The sequence below is a fragment of the Hydra vulgaris genome, chromosome 10, assembly GCF_038396675.1.
Source record: "Hydra vulgaris chromosome 10, alternate assembly HydraT2T_AEP".
Lineage (NCBI taxonomy): Eukaryota > Metazoa > Cnidaria > Hydrozoa > Anthoathecata > Hydridae > Hydra > Hydra vulgaris.
Window position 1 is genome coordinate 16603124 of NC_088929.1, and position 19377 is coordinate 16622500.

Sequence of the window (19377 nt, forward strand, 5' to 3'; positions counted from 1 at the left end):
AAAGAAAGGTCATCATCAACAAAACCAGCCATATGTCAACAGTATTCCAAACAAGGATGGTTAGGAGATTAATCGAAAATAACAACCACAATCAAAAGAGATAACCTTTGCAAAGCATTTTTATCGTCAGTAGTTAAAGATAATTTTAAAAGAGGTAAAGAATGAGGCTGTTGTTAATATTCAATTTGTATTGCAAGAAATGTATTGTTTGACCATAAAAAAAATGTTTTTTTTTAAAATTATAACCCTTGCATTACGTAAAATGGTTATGCTTCTTGCTAAGAACTATTGAGTTCATCATACAATTCACTTTAATCAATCTATTGTCATAACTATTTTTATTTTAAGCATTACATACTGTTGAGCAAGGTGGGTTTTTTAAATGTATTGTTAAGCATAGTGAAGTTTTTAAATATATTCTTATAAAACCTAAAAACTAAATACAGAATAAAAATACATCTTTGACCATCAAAAAATACATACAAAGTTAGCCTGATTAATTCCTTTACTTTATTAATTCTGTCATATAGTTTTAAAATAAAAGGAAATTAAACTGAAAGTTTAGAACCAGTTGACGCAACTAGTAGTTTTTTGTTCTGCTCAAAAGAAAAAACTAAATAACGTCTGTAATAAAATTAAATATTGAAAAAATGTATTTAAATTCACCAACAAATGACATTTTGCAAAAAGCACAAAATTTTAAAGAATATTTGATTTTTTGGAATGTAATAATTTTTTGTGGTGAGAAACTTAGAACATATAAAAAGTTGATAAAATTTAATAAAAATATATTTATATAGTTATAAAATTATATAAAATTTAATAAAAATATAGTTATATAGTTATAACAGTAAATTATAATTTTGATAAAATATTTTAGTCTGTTTTAAAAACACATAGTTTACTTAGTTTTGTTTCATTTTTTCATTTATTTTTGCAATGAATGAGTATGGGTATATCTAGCCACAAGCAATTAAAATAAAATAATATTAAGCAATTATATTAGGCTTATTATTTTGTATTACTTAAAACATTACCGTTTGTTGACATCTGCACCATTTTCTAGCAAAAATAAACATGCTTCAACATTTCTGTGCATTATCATTTTGTGCAAAAGTGTTTGATGATCTTCTCCACAAATATTTAGATCAACATCCATATTAACTAGCAACTTCCCAATTTTGTATTGTTTAGTCAAGAGTGCAATCAAGAGTGGAGTTTGACCTGCACTGTCCAAAACGTTAAAGTCAGGTACAATTGGAAGTCGCCCACCACTCAAAGAAGCATTTTCTGAAAAAAATTAAAACCACTAATAAATCTTCTTGAGCAATAAAAAATAAAAAAGCAAAAAAAGCAAAAGAAGTTTTAAAATATGTTTATAAATAAGTTTATTAAATATACACAAATATATTTCTTCATTTATGACTCTATTTAGGCAATGTTCAGGTAAGAAAAAGAAAGAAACCAGTTAATAAATGCTATTTTAGACATAAAAAACTTCTTTATTTAGTGGTAATTATTTAGTACCTGAATACTTAATAAAACATTTCACAATCTCTTCTTGCTTTTCTATCACAGCAAAATGCAGAGGGGTACAGTTCCAACAATCAGTAATAACATCTTGTTGTAGGCCGTCTTCAATATCAAGCTGAGTAATTTGCATTGATTCAAAGTCAAACTTTTCAACATCAGTGGGTGATTGAATTAGTTGCACATCGATTCGCCCATCAAAACTTGTTATTAATCTCTTTGATTGTTTGATACCTGTGTAAAAAAATTGAAATGGCAAAAAATATAATTATGTTATAATAAATACATATCGTTAGTATAAAAGGGAAATGCACAAAGTCCAAAAATATCATTTTGAAATAATGAACAAAAAAATTTTTGCGTAACAGTTAAAATAATAAGTTTTTGTGTAATAGTTGAAATAAAAAATCTTAATAACTAATCAAATTTGTGTGGCATATCAAACCATAACTCCATACTGCCAAAAAATGGACTTAGTGCATTTCCCTTGTATACCAACGATATGTAAATTATAATATAACTATAACAGTTGACAATTAGTTAAAATTAATAAGTTGACAATTAGTTAAAATTAATAAAAAAGTTAATTCTTGAACTACTAGTAATTTTGAATGAATAATTTAAATTATTCGTTATGATTTTTTTTCTGATTATTATTTACTATAATTAATTTTTTTTTTAATCAAAATGATTCACTTTTAAAACTAGAAGGTAAAACAAAAAAACTGATCTTACAAATGAACAAAAAAAAAATTTGGTTAAATTGCTTTTAAACTTTTATATAACTCTATTTGTCATTTTGTTGTAAAATTTTTAAATTTTCTTAAATCAAGCATAGATCATTAGGTCATATTTTAAAAATCCAGGTCATATTTTAAAATCTCTGTAAAAAATCCAGAACTTAATTTCCCTTATTTTCTTCTTAATTTTGCATTTAGCTGAGTTGTTTCCAATTTTTTTTAAAAACTTTTCTTAATCTTTTTACAAGTGATGAGTGAAAAAGTTTAAAAACAAATATGTTACAAAAATATATAACTTGTATGTATGGAAAACGATTGAGATATTAGGAAAAATTTAAAGTTAAGAAAAATATCAGGAATTCCAAATATAAAGTGTGCAGAATATAAAGTTCAATTGCCTTACTTCAGCTAAATATTTAATCTAAAAAACAAATGTATAATAAATGATAAATCAAATTATTTTTGTGTAAAAATTTTAGATTGTAATTGCAATAGTCCTTTACTTAATATTCAGTAGGTGTTAATACTTATAAGAGTCACTACAGATGAAGAGTAGCCTCTTCATCTGTAGTGGCCTTCTCGGCTTTGAGGAGATGAATTAATAAAAAAATAAAAAAATAAATAAAGTTTGCTGTTACTGACATTAAAATACTAAATAATGTTTACATGTGGTAATTATTATAAGAAAAATATGTTTTTTGGTAGGAGGTGCTGGTTTACTTTCTCAATTGCCTACTGTTAAAAATGATTATTAGGTCATTTTAATTTTCATTTGAAGTTGAGGTTAGTTAGGTGTTAATATTGTTAGGTGTTAATATTGTTAGGTGTTAATATTGTTAGGTGTTAATATTGTTAGGTGTTAATATTGTTAGGTGTTAATATTGTTAGGTGTTAATATTGTTAGGTGTTAATATTGTTAGGTGTTAATATTGTTAGGTGTTAATATTGTTAGGTGTTAATATTGTTAGGTGTTAATATTGTTAGGTGTTAATATTGTTAGGTGTTAATATTGTTAGGTGTTAATATTGTTAGGTGTTAATATTGTTAGGTGTTAATATTGTTAGGTGTTAATATTGTTAGGTGTTAATATTGTTAGGTGTTAATATTGTTAGGTGTTAATATTGTTAGGTGTTAATATTGTTAGGTGTTAATATTGTTAGGTGTTAATATTGTTAGGTGTTAATATTGTTAGGTGTTAATATTGTTAGGTGTTAATATTGTTAGGTGTTAATATTGTTAGGTGTTAATATTGTTAGGTGTTAATATTGTTAGGTGTTAATATTGTTAGGTGTTAATATTGTTAGGTGTTAATATTGTTAGGTGTTAATATTGTTAGGTGTTAATATTGTTAGGTGTTAATATTGTTAGGTGTTAATATTGTTAGGTGTTAATATTGTTAGGTGTTAATATTGTTAGGTGTTAATATTTTAAGGAGTTAAGATTTTTAGTTGATAATATAGTTATGTGATAATATTGTTAGGTGTTAATATTGTTAGGTGATAATATTTTTAGGTGTTAATATTGTTAGGTGTTAATATTGTTAGGTGTTAATATTGTTAGGTGTTAATATTGTTAGGTGTTAATATTGTTAGGTGTTAATATTGTTAGGTGTTAATATTGTTAGGTGTTAATATTGTTAGGTGTTAATATTGTTAGGTGTTAATATTGTTAGGTGTTAATATTGTTAGGTGTTAATATTGTTAGGTGTTAATATTGTTAGGTGTTAATATTGTTAGGTGTTAATATTGTTAGGTGTTAATATTGTTAGGTGTTAATATATGATATAAGATATGTAGTACAATAAAATTAAAAATTTTGTTTTTGTTTTTTCTTGAAACATTCTTTTTGCTTTCTTTTTACAAATATAGAAACCTAAAACTAAAAAAAAAAAAATTATAAATAGAGTTACACATGCAAACCTCCTTTGTGAACATTCTGATATCCAAACATTGATGATGATGTTAATGCCATTGCAGCTGAACTAGCTGCTTGCATTTCATTTAAGAAGGAACTCTCTGCAAATAAAACTTGAAATATAACTTTTTTTACTTGCAACATATTTTACAAGGTGTATATATTTGTGTATGTGTGTGTGTTTATATATGTATATAATTGTGCATGAATGGTAGCATCCAAAATTTGTGGACAGGCTAATAAAAATTTTGTAATAATAATTGTGTAATACTTCAGCACATAATTAAGCCTAGTATGTATGTAAATGTAGGCTTAAGTAAGTATTTAATTACATTAAATACATACTTAAGCCTACATTTACATACATACTTAAGCCTACATATTATATATTAATTAGAAAGTTGTGATGTTTACAATTATGTTTTGAACAAACATTGATTAATTAATGTTTTTAAATTAATTTACAAAAAAAATTTTTTTTTGACGAGTTTAAAAATTTGTGAACAAACTAAAGCTTTTTACATTTTTCTTACAAAATTGGCAGTTAATTGATATTTTAAACAAATTTTTGGAAATTATTAAAAATCTTTATTAATAAGATTTATGAGATCATATAATCAAAAAAATGTATTTCCAGTGAAAAAGTTGATTGTGAGATTAGTTCAAAATAAAAACTTGCTTTGAAAGAACAGCTTTATGGAACTATGAAACAAGAAATATAAAAAAATATATGTAAGAAAATTATTTTACTTCATGCAAAAAAAAAATATCTCGAGGATGGATATACAAGCAGGATAAAAATCTCAAATATGCAGCCAAATCAGATCAAGAATTTTTTAAGAACATGGCCACCCAATCACCAGGCCTAAATCCCATTAAACATTTATGGGAACATGTTGACCATCAAATGAAAGACATCAAGTCTAAAAGCATACTGTTTTATTCAGTAAAATCACAGAAATATGGGACAATTACAATCTAAAAAAACCAAATATGGGAAATATTTGGTTTTTTTAGATTGTAATTGATACAACAAACAACTAATGTGATTTTGTTTTTATATAAAATTATTATTTAATATCCTTTTTCTGTTAAGATCTCCTATGATATCAATAAATTTTTTTTTGTAATACACTCTTGGTCTGCAATTTTTTGAACTCAAAATTGATAAAATTTAAATCAAATCAAATATGTTAATAAAATAATTAATACTCAAAACATAATAGTAAACATGAAAACCTTTTAATTATAATCTTCGTTACTTATTTAAAAAACTTTTAAAACTTTTTATATAAATCTTATAAACTTAAATGAAACAAATTTGCACCTCTATCTAACTGATTTAATTGCAAACCCTCTTCTTCGTCTTGATCCAAAAAAGGATTGCCATCAAATGCATTACAATTATCATCTTCTGAAAACGGATTTGTACTCTCAGGTTGATAACTTTTGATTTCGCTCTTTTTTTTCTGCAACTTTAACTTCTCTTCTTCTTGGAGTAACTCTCTGATCTCCTTTACTCTTTTCATGGCTTTTGACTTTTCAAGCATAATTATTCTACGCCTTGATTCATCACACTTCAGCTGAAACTCAGTTTTTCTAGCAGCTTCCTTTGCCTTCAAAGCGTCAGTGGCAGTAGTAGTATAATTTGGATTAGCACCACTAAGTATACACAACAAAAAATGAAATCAAACTTAAACTAGAAGTATTTGAATAAAAAATGAACTACTACAGTGTTTTCACTCAACATAATTTTATGGCTAAATAAATTCCTATTAACAAATTTTAAATAGCAGTTATTTTGGCTACATTTGAAAACGCCACAACCGCAATCAAAACAAAAGATAAATAGTTTATAAATAAAAAATACTTTAAAAGTGGTTACGGTTGTCAAAAATTACATAGTGAAAATTCAAAGTGTTCGTAACCACTCTCCACAAATGTAACTTTGCTCTACTTCATAAAAGAAATAACTATACTAAAAATTGAATCCATTTAAGCAATGTAAAGGGAATATAGAATTTAAATACATTGTACAAGCACACAGTTTACAATTTGTAAACAACAGCCATCTTATTATTAGCAAATAATTTTGAAAAGTTAAAACTTTTCTAAATTTATGGTACTTTAAAATTTTTATTGTCTATAAAAAAAGGCTTAAAGTGTTAGTAATTTGCATCAGCTGCTGAATACACATGTAATTACTATTAATTAGTATTACTATTGTAATTACTATTAGTTAGTTACTATAAGTAACTGAAACTGTCATTTTAAAGAGGACGTAAGTCCAAAACTTTTAAAAGTTAATTTATAAATTTAAAACAAAAATTTCTGTATGATTTATGTTTTTTTTTTTTTATATAGTAAATAAAACTTACATAGTTATATACGTTCTTTATTTATCTACTCCTATGTTTAATTTCTTTAGCAGTGTAGACATTTTTAAAATAAAAATCATTTTATTGCCAATTTTGAAAAGTTTTAATAATTGGACTTGTGTCCTTTTCAAAATTACAATAATCTTTTACTGATTAAACTGGTTAGTTATTAGTTATATAATAACAACTTATCATTATTGAGGCCTTAAAACGATTGTTGCTTAAAACAATTGTTTTTAAATGAAATTCAATATTAAACAATTAAATGTAACAATTCAAGAACTGCAATATTGTGACAATATCTACTGTTTACTACTTTTTTAAATCCACTGGCAGGTACTTAAGTACATAGTAGCAACTGCAACAAAAAGTTCTCATGAAATTGAACCAACCTAAAGTTGATATGCATTAGAGTTCAGTTCTCAACCCTTTACTTTTTATTAGTCTTGAAAACTATATTTAAGATTTGGCTTACTATTTGCAGAAACTCCTTTCCAACAAATCTTTACATGCTTGACAATGAAATCCATAAATTTGGTCTAACCCATTGTTTGCTGTAAATTAATGTTTCAATAAAAATAGTGGGGTGGAAACTATAATACTTACTTTTGGCCCTAGCACCTTATATGGAAATCAAAAACTCCTTTTTCTATAATTATACCTTTGCAACCCTCTAAAAAAAGTTATGTTAAATTAACTCAACATAACATACCATTATGGACTAGAGAGATTTCTAAAGCTTGGAAATCTCCCTAGTTCATAATGGTATGCTTGTAAATGTAAATTGGACCAAGTTAATATTATTTGAAAAAAAATTTGCATCAATGAGGGCATAAATTGGTTTCTAAAATAAGTAACAAAAATGAATGCAAATTTATTCAACTTAATAATAATTTTTTACACTATTTGTAGACATTGCAAAAAAAAATTTAACTTTATTTTAATGACATGGTAGAAAAAAAGTTACATGAATGCCTTAATGTAACAATGGGAAGTTACAAAAGAGTAAGAATTTTTGAGCTTGCAGATTTATATATTTTAAATTTTTAAATGATATATATATATATATATATATATATATATATATATATATATATATATATATATATATATATATATATGATTTTTATATCTTGAATTAGATTCATATTTGTTAGATATCTAGGCTATGGACTCATAAAAATTTTTTTTTTAAATAAAGACTTTTATCAACTAGACTATATAACAGGGGCTCATTCTGGGCCAAAAATGTTGCCTTCTATTTGAATTAGTAATGCAACTTCTTTAAGATCTAGGCTGCATATAACAGCAAACAAATGTTGAAGATCTTTGCCCTACTGGAGATGCTTGGCTTTTTGATTAATCAGCAGTAGTTTCTTGCTTGGTTAATAAGTAAGCTTAATAAAACCTGGTTGAATATAATTTACACAACTTCTAAAAACCTTGATATTATTTAGCTCTAATGTACATTAAAGCAGCTTGATGGTCATATTAACTTGCATTAAACTACTCAGATGCTATTATAACTTTTCAACTCGAAGTTAGGCATTTTAATTTCAATCCTATATGAGATTTTTTGTAATGATACAACTGCTGACACACTGCAATCTTCTTTCTTGACTTTCCATATCAGAAAATTCAGTTTTAGTAGTGTTAGTTATTTTTATTATTACTAATTTTATTTCCCTGAGGCTTTTCTCAGCCTGAGGCTGAGGCTGAATCAGATAAATAGCCTATATTCATTTCCCTAGAAATAAATATAGGCTAGATGCGGTATTGGTGTTGCTCAACCACAACACCAATACTGCATTAATTTACTATTGTCAAAACTTTTATAATTTGATCAATTAAAGTTAAAATGCAAAACTAAAAAAAAGACACATTCTTAATGTGAAAAATGTAGACATTCCTTACTAACTTTAATTATAAAATATTAAACAAATGAATTGTTAAAAACAAATGAATGACTTTAAACTTATGTTTTAAAAATATTATTTTTCAAAACTTTCAAAATTTTTATATATAAAAAAATACTTTCATTTTATAAAATTTAAATGTTATAAAAGTGACCCAATTATTGAGCAGCATTGTATATAAGGTTAAGTTGAGTAGTCCCATCTGGGTAGCACTTTTAATACTTATTATGCTGTTAGTATATGTTTTATATCTACTTTCTACCCAACTTCCCTTATTCATGTTGTTTAAAAAAATATTAAAAAGATAATAACCTATGGTTTGACTTTTTGAACAAAAAACAATTTTATTTTACTTCATGTAAAAATTTTTTTCACCTCTTAAGAAGCTTTTCAACTAACAGCAACAAACCATTACGTGAAGCAATATGTAAAGGACTTTCACCAAGTTTATTTGTATGATTTAGTTGAGCACCATGATCAATTAAAAACAGCCCGGCATGTTCATTTTTAAATGTTGCTGCAAGATGTAATAAAGAATCACCTGTAAATGAACAAAAAAGCTTATAAAACACTTGAGCTTATAAACATATAAGCTTTATAATTAAAATTTACAGAAAAAAGTGTTATGTTCAACAGCAAACTTATTACTTCAAAAGAATAAAAAACTCTTAAAAAAAAAAAAAGCTTACCAGTTAAAGGATTTACAGCATTTGGATTACTTCCATTTTTTATTAACATAGAGGCATAAGATGTTTTATCTTTACTATCTAAAGATTCTTTGTAAGATAGTAAGGCTGTCCACAGTACAACATTACCATTATTATCTCGTGACTCTAAATTAATCCTGCAAAATTCAAAGGTAATCTGATTAAACCTTTTGTGATTATAAAAACTTAAAAAAATAAGACATTAAAGATGTATTTAAAAAAATATTCTTAAAAAACTTACGTTTTGACTGCTAACAAAACATTAAAAACATCTTTATTTGACGCAGCAACAGCAACATGCAATGCAGTTCTAAGTATAGAATTGTTTCATGGATAGACAAGTTTTTTTATATAACATTTTGTGAAAAATAAAAATATATTTTAATAAAAAAGTTTGTGATTAGATCATAGATGAAATCAAAAATACTGTGTACCTTCCTTCACTGTCAAGTGCATTAATGTTTGAGCCATAATCCAAAAGGTGTTTGGCTACTAAGCCCATAGCTTCAGATGCATTATTATTTTTTGAAGGATAATATCTAAAAAAACAAAGAATTAAGCATCAAATTTGGAGAGGAAATCTCTGTATCAAAACTTGATAAAAAAAAAAAAAAAAATTTAAAAATGCATTTAACCAAAAGTATTGTTATCTTGATTTTTTGAGATCAATTTTATTAATAAGATAAATAAATTTTAATAAAAGTTAATGTGTAAAAAAAATAATCTATAAATATATATTTGAAAATTAAAAAAACATAACATAATCATAAATAGATATTCCATAATGAAAAAGTTATTCACATTTAGTTTTGAACCTATCTTTATATATTCATATTTTTCCCTTACTTATAAGAAGCAGCTAAGTGAAGGGGAGTCTCTCCCTGATGTTTTGTTGATGCTTTCACATCAGCACCATTTTCAATAAGAAATATTGAAGCATAGGCATCACCTTCACGTATAAACTGATGCAAAAGAGTCTCACCATCGTTATTTGCCATGTTTACATCACAATTATGTAACACTAATGTTTTAGCGATACTTTCTTGTCGTTCTTTTAAAGCAATTTGAAGTGGTAATAAACCTGAGTGAGGCTCTATTTCGTTTAACTTAGCAGGAATCTACATGCATGAACAATACAAAAAATTAATAATGCTTATGAACACTGCTTATAAATTATTACAAAAACAAAATGTTTCAAAAAATAATTTATATTTACATAATCCATATACATATATATATACTATATATAAATCAATATATATACTATATTATATATCAATCTTATATTCATTGTTGTTTACTTATTTGTCTTTTATTCTGTCTTGTCTTTTATTAATTTGTAATAAAACCATGATAATAATTAATTTATTCAACTAAAAAAAATGGCAAGTATAATTTATAATTAGTAATAACAGTTGCCAATGACAAGTATATCTTAATTATAGCTCAGAACTATTTTGGATTTTTCTGCAGATTTCTGAAGATTACAAAAAAACTACACTTTAATTTTAAGGGACAATTTGTAGTACTTTCTATATTGTCCTTTAATGTCTGTTATTTGATTTATACTAACATTGTTTAGAGTATAATTGTTTTTAATAATTATTATTTTGTTATTTGCTTCGAAATTATTCATTTATCATTATAATATTTTCATAAAAAAAAAAAAATTTATGAAAACACCTACTTGCAAATTGTGCTCTATTAAATATAAAAAAACAACATCTTCTCTGTGATGACGGACAGCAAAATGTAATGGAAAACTAGATTTAGTTTTGAACATTTCATACAATAATGGGGCACTCATTCCAAGAAAGTCTTTTGTCTCTAAATCATCCCAATGAGTAGCAATAATTTCACCACAGTACGTACGTAATGATTCTGCCCCAATATCTTCAGCTGTTTGATAAAATCGAATGCAATTAGCGACTGAAACAGCTGACATCAGCATTTGTTCACATCTATTTAAAATTTAAAAGACTTTAAGCACAGTTTTATTTTCAAAATGTTTTGCTCAAAACAATTTTTTTTTCAAATAATTATTTAATTTAATTTATAACAAAAATGAGATTAATGATATAACCTAAGATAATATAATTATGCTCATATTTAATAGTAAGATCTAATAGTTTACAGGTTTATAGATAATAACTTAAACAATATATGTAATGTCAGAGAAACTATATAAGCATACTTGGAGCAAGCATTCAAATACTGACATGTTCTTTTTTCTATGAGGAAATTCTACAATCCTTCTAACTGTATGATATTTTTCTACATTACTGTCCTTAAGAAATTTTGTTTTTCAAAATATTCTCAGTCATTTTATGATCCACACATAAATGTTATATTTACTTCCAAAACAAGTTCACTGTTGATTATTTTGTAGTATTATCTATTTTTTTATTATTCAACACCAGCAAAAGTAATACAGGTCATGGGAGCTAGGTATGTCAAATATGTTAACTCTATATGTTAAACTTTTCTTTTAACAATATTCTGTATTAACAAAGAAAACGAGCAACATATCCATAGCATTAACAAAGTAGTCAACAACTATTTCTTAAAAAAAAAAAAAAAAAAAAAAAAAAAAATCTATTTGTGAAATTCTATGTGAGGATGATAATAATGGGCTTAGGTAAATCTCTGTTTTAATTTTTTAATATTTCAATGTATATATTTATATGAATTATAACAAGATAATATTAAAAGCATTAATAAAAGTGCTATATATTAATTGTTAAATCTGTTTATTTACACATTTCAACTATGCAACCACATGGTTTTTTTAAATTTTTGTTTTAGATGCCCCAAAAGGACATATGGTTTTGTCATAGAGCACAGTAGAAGAGCAATTAAATAGGAAGTTCATGCCTCCTTCCTTACCAATGGTGCTAAATATGCCCCGAGCTCACTTTGAACCCTGGATCTCTTGCTTATAAAGCAAGCGCTCTAACTACTGCGCCATGGCCGCATAAGTTTAAAAAAACAACAAAAAAAACTATGTAGCCGCAAAGTTGAAATGTGTAAATAATTAAAAAAAAAAAAATAGTTAAAAAAACTTTTAAATAATGATTTTTTTTAAATATTATTAAATTTAAAAAAAATTTAATAATATTTAAAAAAAAATTTTAAAAACCACAAGTGAAAAAACCTCTTTTTACGAAAAAAAAACGTAACATTTTTTAAAATTAAAAACCACATAACTTTTTTTTTAATTATGTGGTTTCATATTGTTTTTAGAAAAAAAACACAAGTAAAAAAAAAATTCATTGATTTTTTTGAAATTAAAACAAAACAAAAAAATTGAAAAATTGAAAATAACATGTCTTTACTTTATGGTGAGCTACTTCCCAAAATCCAATTATATGGAAATAAAAAGTTTTCTCCTTGTCAGCAGCACAAACCCTCTTCAAACACTTTCTCTTAAGTTTTTTTCAGAATTTATTTATTAAAAAAATTAACTAAGTGTTGGTTCTTTGGATCATTTTATAATCTTTCTCGAGGATCATTTCTTCATCTAGTTACCTTATGTACTTGGTACAGAAATAATCATATTTTCATATCTATTCTCTTATAACAAAAAATTCTGTACTTTGTTTCTAAATTTGAAAGTGTATTAAAGAGTGTGCATTTAATAAGAAAATTTTTTCTTTAACCTTCAGGCAGTATTGTTGTTGTTGGAGACTTTAATGCTCATCACACTGAAAGAATTGGCTCTAGTGCTTGTGACTCTGCAGGTTAAGGCCCACAACTTTTGCCTATCTCAACTTTCCAACTTGCTTTTCAGACAATCTGAGTCATTTACCTTCTCTACTCGACTTTTGTCTTGTTTCTTTTTTTTCCCTTTTATTTAGTTGCCCCAAGAAATCCTTACAGTCTTATCACATAGCACTGCTGATGAGCATTTAATAAGAAGTTCACACCTCCTTTCTAACCGATGACGCAAAACTTACCCAGAGATGGGGTTTGAACCACAATCCTTTATTTCTGAGGCAACTGTGCTACTACTACGCCACAGTTGCTCAGCTGCTTTCTGATATTAGTAAGTGCCTAATTTCTCCACATTTACCCTTAGATGCATCTGATCATGGTTTGATCTCTTTAAAACTATTATCTCATTCTTCTTCATCATCAAAATCCCCCTATCATTGTTTCTTTTACAACTACCTTAAAGCTGACTGGGACTCTTTCCATGTTTTTTTTCATGATGACCTTTGTAAAGCCTTTGATAAAGTTTGGAATGCTGGTTTTCTTTATAAGGTTTCTTCTTACAGTGTACCAGGTAATATCTTTAAGACTATTGAATCCTTCCTAGCAAATTGTAGTATAAAAGTTGTCCTCAATGGATAGTACTTTTCTTCATTTCCTGTAACTTTAGGAGTCCCTCAAGATTTTATCCTTGGCCGTATACCTTTTTTAATTTACATTAACGATATCCCAGAAATTCTCACACCTAAAAGGTAGCATTGTTTGCTGATAGCACTACCATTTATTTTTGTCTTGATAAAAAGCCAACACTCTCTGGTTGCTTAGAAGGGGGGGAGGGGGAGGGGGATTTGAGCTTGAAAAGGACTTACTCCTGCTACTGCATGGGGCTCTCAGAGGCTGAAAGTAAACTTTAACTCCATAAAACTCAATTTTTTTCATCTAACCATTATCGCAATAATCTAGATCTTTCTATATTTATAAACAGTAATGTACTTGATAAGTTATCTACCCTTCCTCTTCTAGGATTAACTCTTACTTCTGATCTTTCTTGGAAACCATATATCAAATCCATTACAAAATTAGCGTCTGCTAAAGTTGCATCGTTTTATCATGCTAGCCACTTTCTTACTCTGGATTCTTTTCTTTATCTCTATAAATCTCAAATCCTTGTATGATATGAAATACTGTTGCCATATCTGGAGCTGATCTTCGAATGATACCCTTTCTCTTTTTGACAAGCTACAAAAATGCACTGTAAACATAATTGGAGCTGCTTTACAGCCAACCTTCAACCATTGTCACATCATCGTAATGTTGCTTCTCTTTCTCTTTTCTTTAAATACTCGTAATGTTGTAACTTCTTTAAATCATCGTAATGTTGCTTCTCTTTCTCTTTTCTTTAAATACTATAATGGGTGCTGCTCTAAAGAGCTAGCATCTCCTGTGCCATCTACTAAAACTTATTCTTGTGTTACTCATCATTCAATTAAGTCTCATCCTTTCACTGTGACAATTTAGGCAAAAAAGATTGTTAGAATATATATATATATTTTATTTTAGGCCTACATATATATAGATTCGGAATTCATATATATATACATATATATATATATATATATATATATATATATATATATATATATATATATATATATATATATATATATATATATATATTCAATTTAAAAGTGTAAAACTCATTCAAATTTTAATTACAAAAGCCTTTTTTTATAATTACTTGCTCTCTCACATGGAACTATTTCAGTTCAATTTTTAATCTTTTCAAATAAGAAAAAAAAAAAAAAAAAATTCACAAAGAAGAAAAGTTATGCATGAATTTATATACATATGTATATAATATGAAATATAGCTATATATATGAAAATAATATTTATAAAATAATCAATTATTTTAGTAAAAAGCGATCTAAATATATTATAAATAATGAAAAAATATTTGGTCAAATGTTCTATATATATATATATAGATATATACTTATATATATATATATATATATATATATATATATATATATATATATATATATATATATATATATATATATATATATATATATATATATATATATATTGCTTATCTACTATAGTGTACATAGATAAGCAATTGTCTAGTCATTTTACTGATTTCTATAGCATAAAGCTTTTTCAGAAAAACAAAAAACAAATAATAATTAGAGAAAACATTGCTTCCCTATCCCAAACCCTCTGTCAATGGAGTGATATTCCTTTGCGAAAGCAGGCTTTAAGATAGTCAATGTATGTACTGAAGTCCTTGACAGCAGACGTGTTATCTAAACACGTATTTATATATATATACATATATATATATATATATATACACATTTATACATAATATATATATATATACACATATATACATATATATATACACATATATACATAATATATATATACACATATATACATATATATGCATATATATATATATATATATATACACACAGACAGATATGTGTGTATACATGTATATATGTGTGTGTGTGTGTATATATATATATGTATATATATATATATATATATATATATATATATATATATATATATATATATATATATATATATATATATATAAAATATATATATATAAAATATATATATATACATATATATATATATACACACATGCATATATATATATACACACATGCATATATATATATATATATATATATATATATATATATATATATATATATATATATATATAAATATATGTATATATATATACATAAACAAACCTTGTTCTTAGGGCTTTTAATTTGTATCTGTTTGCAGCTTTTACAAGTTCTATGATAACAGACTCATCATTACGGACATCAGCATGATCTGTATACACCCATTTGATCAGCATGTTTCCTACCTCACAACTTACACCTGAAAAAAAATGATATAAATGGTAATGACAATGTAGCCAGTAATAACCAAAAATAAAAAAAATAATTCATAACCAAAAATAAAAAAATAATTCATAACCAAAAATAAAAAAAAAGGATTATGTAAATGTTTATACGCGCAGAATGAGAAGAGAGTTATAAACTTATAAAACAGTCTTCATCGAGAACCATAAAACTTAAAAATTAAAAAAAACAAAAAGAAAACAAGCAAGAAATTTTTTAATTATAAATTTACTGCTTATAAATTCAATTTGATTATAGTTTTTCTTACATTTTACACTACTATAGTTTACATTTTTACACATTTTTCTTACAGTTTACATATCTTGATGGAATAATAATTATTTATCATTTGTTATTGGAATTAACTTGATAGTTTGATATTAATGCTTGTATTAAAAAATATTTAATTTAAACTTACCATCTAATAAAAGTTCGTCTACATCATTTAGATCTGCACACCAGCATTGGCTACGCGCTGCCAAAATAAGTTTATGAGCTCTGACAGACTTATTTGCATACTTGACTGTTATATCACTAAAAATAAGTTCATGATCTCTGACAGACTTATTTGCATACCTAGCTAATATCGCTATAGGATTATATCACTATATATAAGTTTATACCATTATACAACTATAACACAGATATGTAGATATACAGATTTAGTTAAAATAATTATAATACACAGGTTATATAATGCCAAGGTGTTAGCCATCCCTATTTCACCCTGTATACAGCAGAATTCCTAATGGGTTTAAAATTCCTGAAATTCAATGGCCTTTTTACTTTTAATTTTTTTGAAGTACAGTACAGCAATTAATGACTTTATAGTTTAATGTTGAACTTAATCTGTTATTTCAATGCTTCATTGTTTAATTTTTATCTTATTCATATCCACACTTTTTAAAGAACATGATATACCTATTCATTTATCTGAATAGGTATATCATGTTCTTGAAAAAGGAACTTTATCCCATTGATGGACTTTCCTGATTCATATAAATTACAAATTTTTAAATCATTTGCTATTTTTCTTTTCAATTGTCTTCTCACTTTAATGTCCTTTTTTAACTGCCTTCTTTACTCCCAATAAATGGCTACCTGCAATCTTGTTGGTTAAAGTTTTTAAATTGATAATAAAAAAAAGTTCTTAACATACAATAACTAAGTTTTACAGAATATATTAAACAAATTTTACAGAATATTTTGAGTCTCTAGCATTTGGCAACTTATTGACATCATTTATTACACACATCATTAAATTACACACCGTAAAAAAGATGCTCATTTTTTTAAAATGTGAGAAAATCATCTCAATTACAGGATTTAAACCCAACGGAACACTTATGAGAAACACTGTCAAGTTTGAAAGCATTTATATTCGAATCATTATTCAAATCGTTGAAAGAAGAATGGAATAAAATTCCACCTGCTTGCATTAATTGATTAATTGAGTCAATACCACATTGTTGTGCAGTAGTTATTATTGAAAATGGTTACAAAATATTAATATAAAAATATAATTCAATCAAACTATATAACATGTGGACCAATGATTTTTCTAACAACACAAAGTGGCCCGAAACTTTTGCACATGTACATATAACAAGCAATAAATATATCCACAAAAACAATATTTTTTTACAATATTTTGTTTCCTATACTAACATTTCATAATGATTAGAAAACCATTTGAATTTTTTAAAAATAAATCAGATTAAAAAAATTAAAAAATAGAGACACTTTCACACCCCCGTGTGTGTTTGTGTGTGTGTGTGTATTTATATATATATATATATATATATATATATATATATATATATATATATATATAAGGAATTTTTCATATAAACAAAGATTGCAAATTTTTGACGAAGGGTTATTAGGATTGCAACGTTTTACAATTTTCCAATTAATTAAGGGTGTAAACATTTTGTCTTTCTTAATTAAGGGTGTAAACATTTTGTCTTTCTTAAATAAGGGTGTAAATATTTTGTCTTATTTTATGTGTGTATATATATATATACATATACATATATATATATATACATATATATATATACATATATGTATACATATATATATATATATACATATATACATATATATATATATATATATATATATATATATATATATATATATATATACTACACATATATATACATACATACATATATATATATATACATATGTATATATATATATGCATATATATATATATATATATATATGCATATATATATATATATATATATATATATATATATATATATATATATATATATATATGGGTAATTCCACGGCAAAAAATAAAAAAGCAGTCAAATTTTATTCTTTAATATATGCATATATATATATATATATATATATATATATATATATTATATATATATATATATATATATATATATATATATATATATATATATATATATGGGTAATTCCACGGCAAAAAATAAAAAAGCAGTCAAATTTTATTCTCTTTTTTAACAACTTTTAGCAAATGAATATTGATGTAGACACATAAAAGTTTATTCAAAGTATACCTTTGGTACTAAAATTAATTTATTTAAGTCATTTTTATGCTTCTGAAACTTACAGTTTTTCTTATTGTCTTATGATAAAAAAGTATTATTGTAAAATGTTATTTTAAACATGAATTTATTTGCATAATCGGAATTAATTTAGCGTGAACATGGAGCTAACATGTTCAAATTGTTGTTGGTCAGATTTTATACTTTATAAAATATATATATTTCAACAAAATAACAAAAGAACTTTTGCAATTTTCATGTAACGTAAGTTAACAAAAATATGATAAAGTTTTGTTTTTTCCAAAATTTAGTTTAAAAACTTAAGTTTTTTAATAAAATATGAGAAACAATATTTAATGTTATGTTTTTACATTTAAAGTTCTGCTTAGTTATAGCACAATTTATTTAAAATTTGTGTAACGTAAGTTAAAACTACATGATTTTACTAAAATTCTGGCACTTTTTCATTATCAAAATGAATTACATCATTAAGTAATTCTTATTTTGCCGCATTGGTGTGGCAAGGTTCTAACTGAAACTTTTTATATTAGGAGAATTTTGAAAAGAAATCTTTTTTTTTTTAATGTTAATTAAAATTACTTATTATTGTTTTTTATTTGTTTATGTATTCTTATTTTGGTTTACATATTAACATAAATACATAAAAATAAGAACTATATAAATATTTTTATTTAGATATTAAAAAAAAAGATTTATTTGCTATTCTCCTAATAAAAAAACAAAAACAGTTAGAACCTTTTTTATTTTTGTTTTAGTAAAAGAAATCGTTTGTGAATGCAATTAAGGGGGGTCATTCATAAAGTATATCACCCTATATTTTTTAATTTTTAACCCCTTACCTCCCCTCACAAACCATCACATATACCTGAACCTCTCTCTCTCCTGTGACAGCAGTTTTTACATCAAAAATATTTTAAAATAATAAAGTGTCTATACTTTGCAGCATTTTAAAAATTTAACCTAATGAAAATAAGGCAATACGCAT

General features: G+C 25.0%; 1 protein-coding gene across 1 annotated transcript in view; it reads right to left on the minus strand.

Annotated features, from left to right (window-relative positions):
• The window catches only part of LOC100202661 (rabankyrin-5), a 46122-nt gene extending 29742 nt beyond the window's left edge, over positions 1–16380 (minus strand). The window contains exons 1-12 of the mRNA XM_065807385.1: positions 16253–16380; positions 15676–15811; positions 10873–11146; positions 10032–10303; positions 9620–9724; positions 9427–9495; positions 9168–9322; positions 8854–9019; positions 5512–5846; positions 4190–4285; positions 1528–1764; positions 1038–1290 (exon numbers count right to left, since the gene is read on the minus strand). Of these exons, the coding sequence (XP_065663457.1) occupies positions 1038–1290; positions 1528–1764; positions 4190–4285; positions 5512–5846; positions 8854–9019; positions 9168–9322; positions 9427–9495; positions 9620–9724; positions 10032–10303; positions 10873–11146; positions 15676–15788 (2075 nt within the window). The 5' untranslated portion in view covers positions 15789–15811; positions 16253–16380. The remainder of the gene's footprint in view (positions 1–1037; positions 1291–1527; positions 1765–4189; positions 4286–5511; positions 5847–8853; positions 9020–9167; positions 9323–9426; positions 9496–9619; positions 9725–10031; positions 10304–10872; positions 11147–15675; positions 15812–16252) is intronic.
• Positions 16381–19377: the final 2997 nt, after the last annotated feature.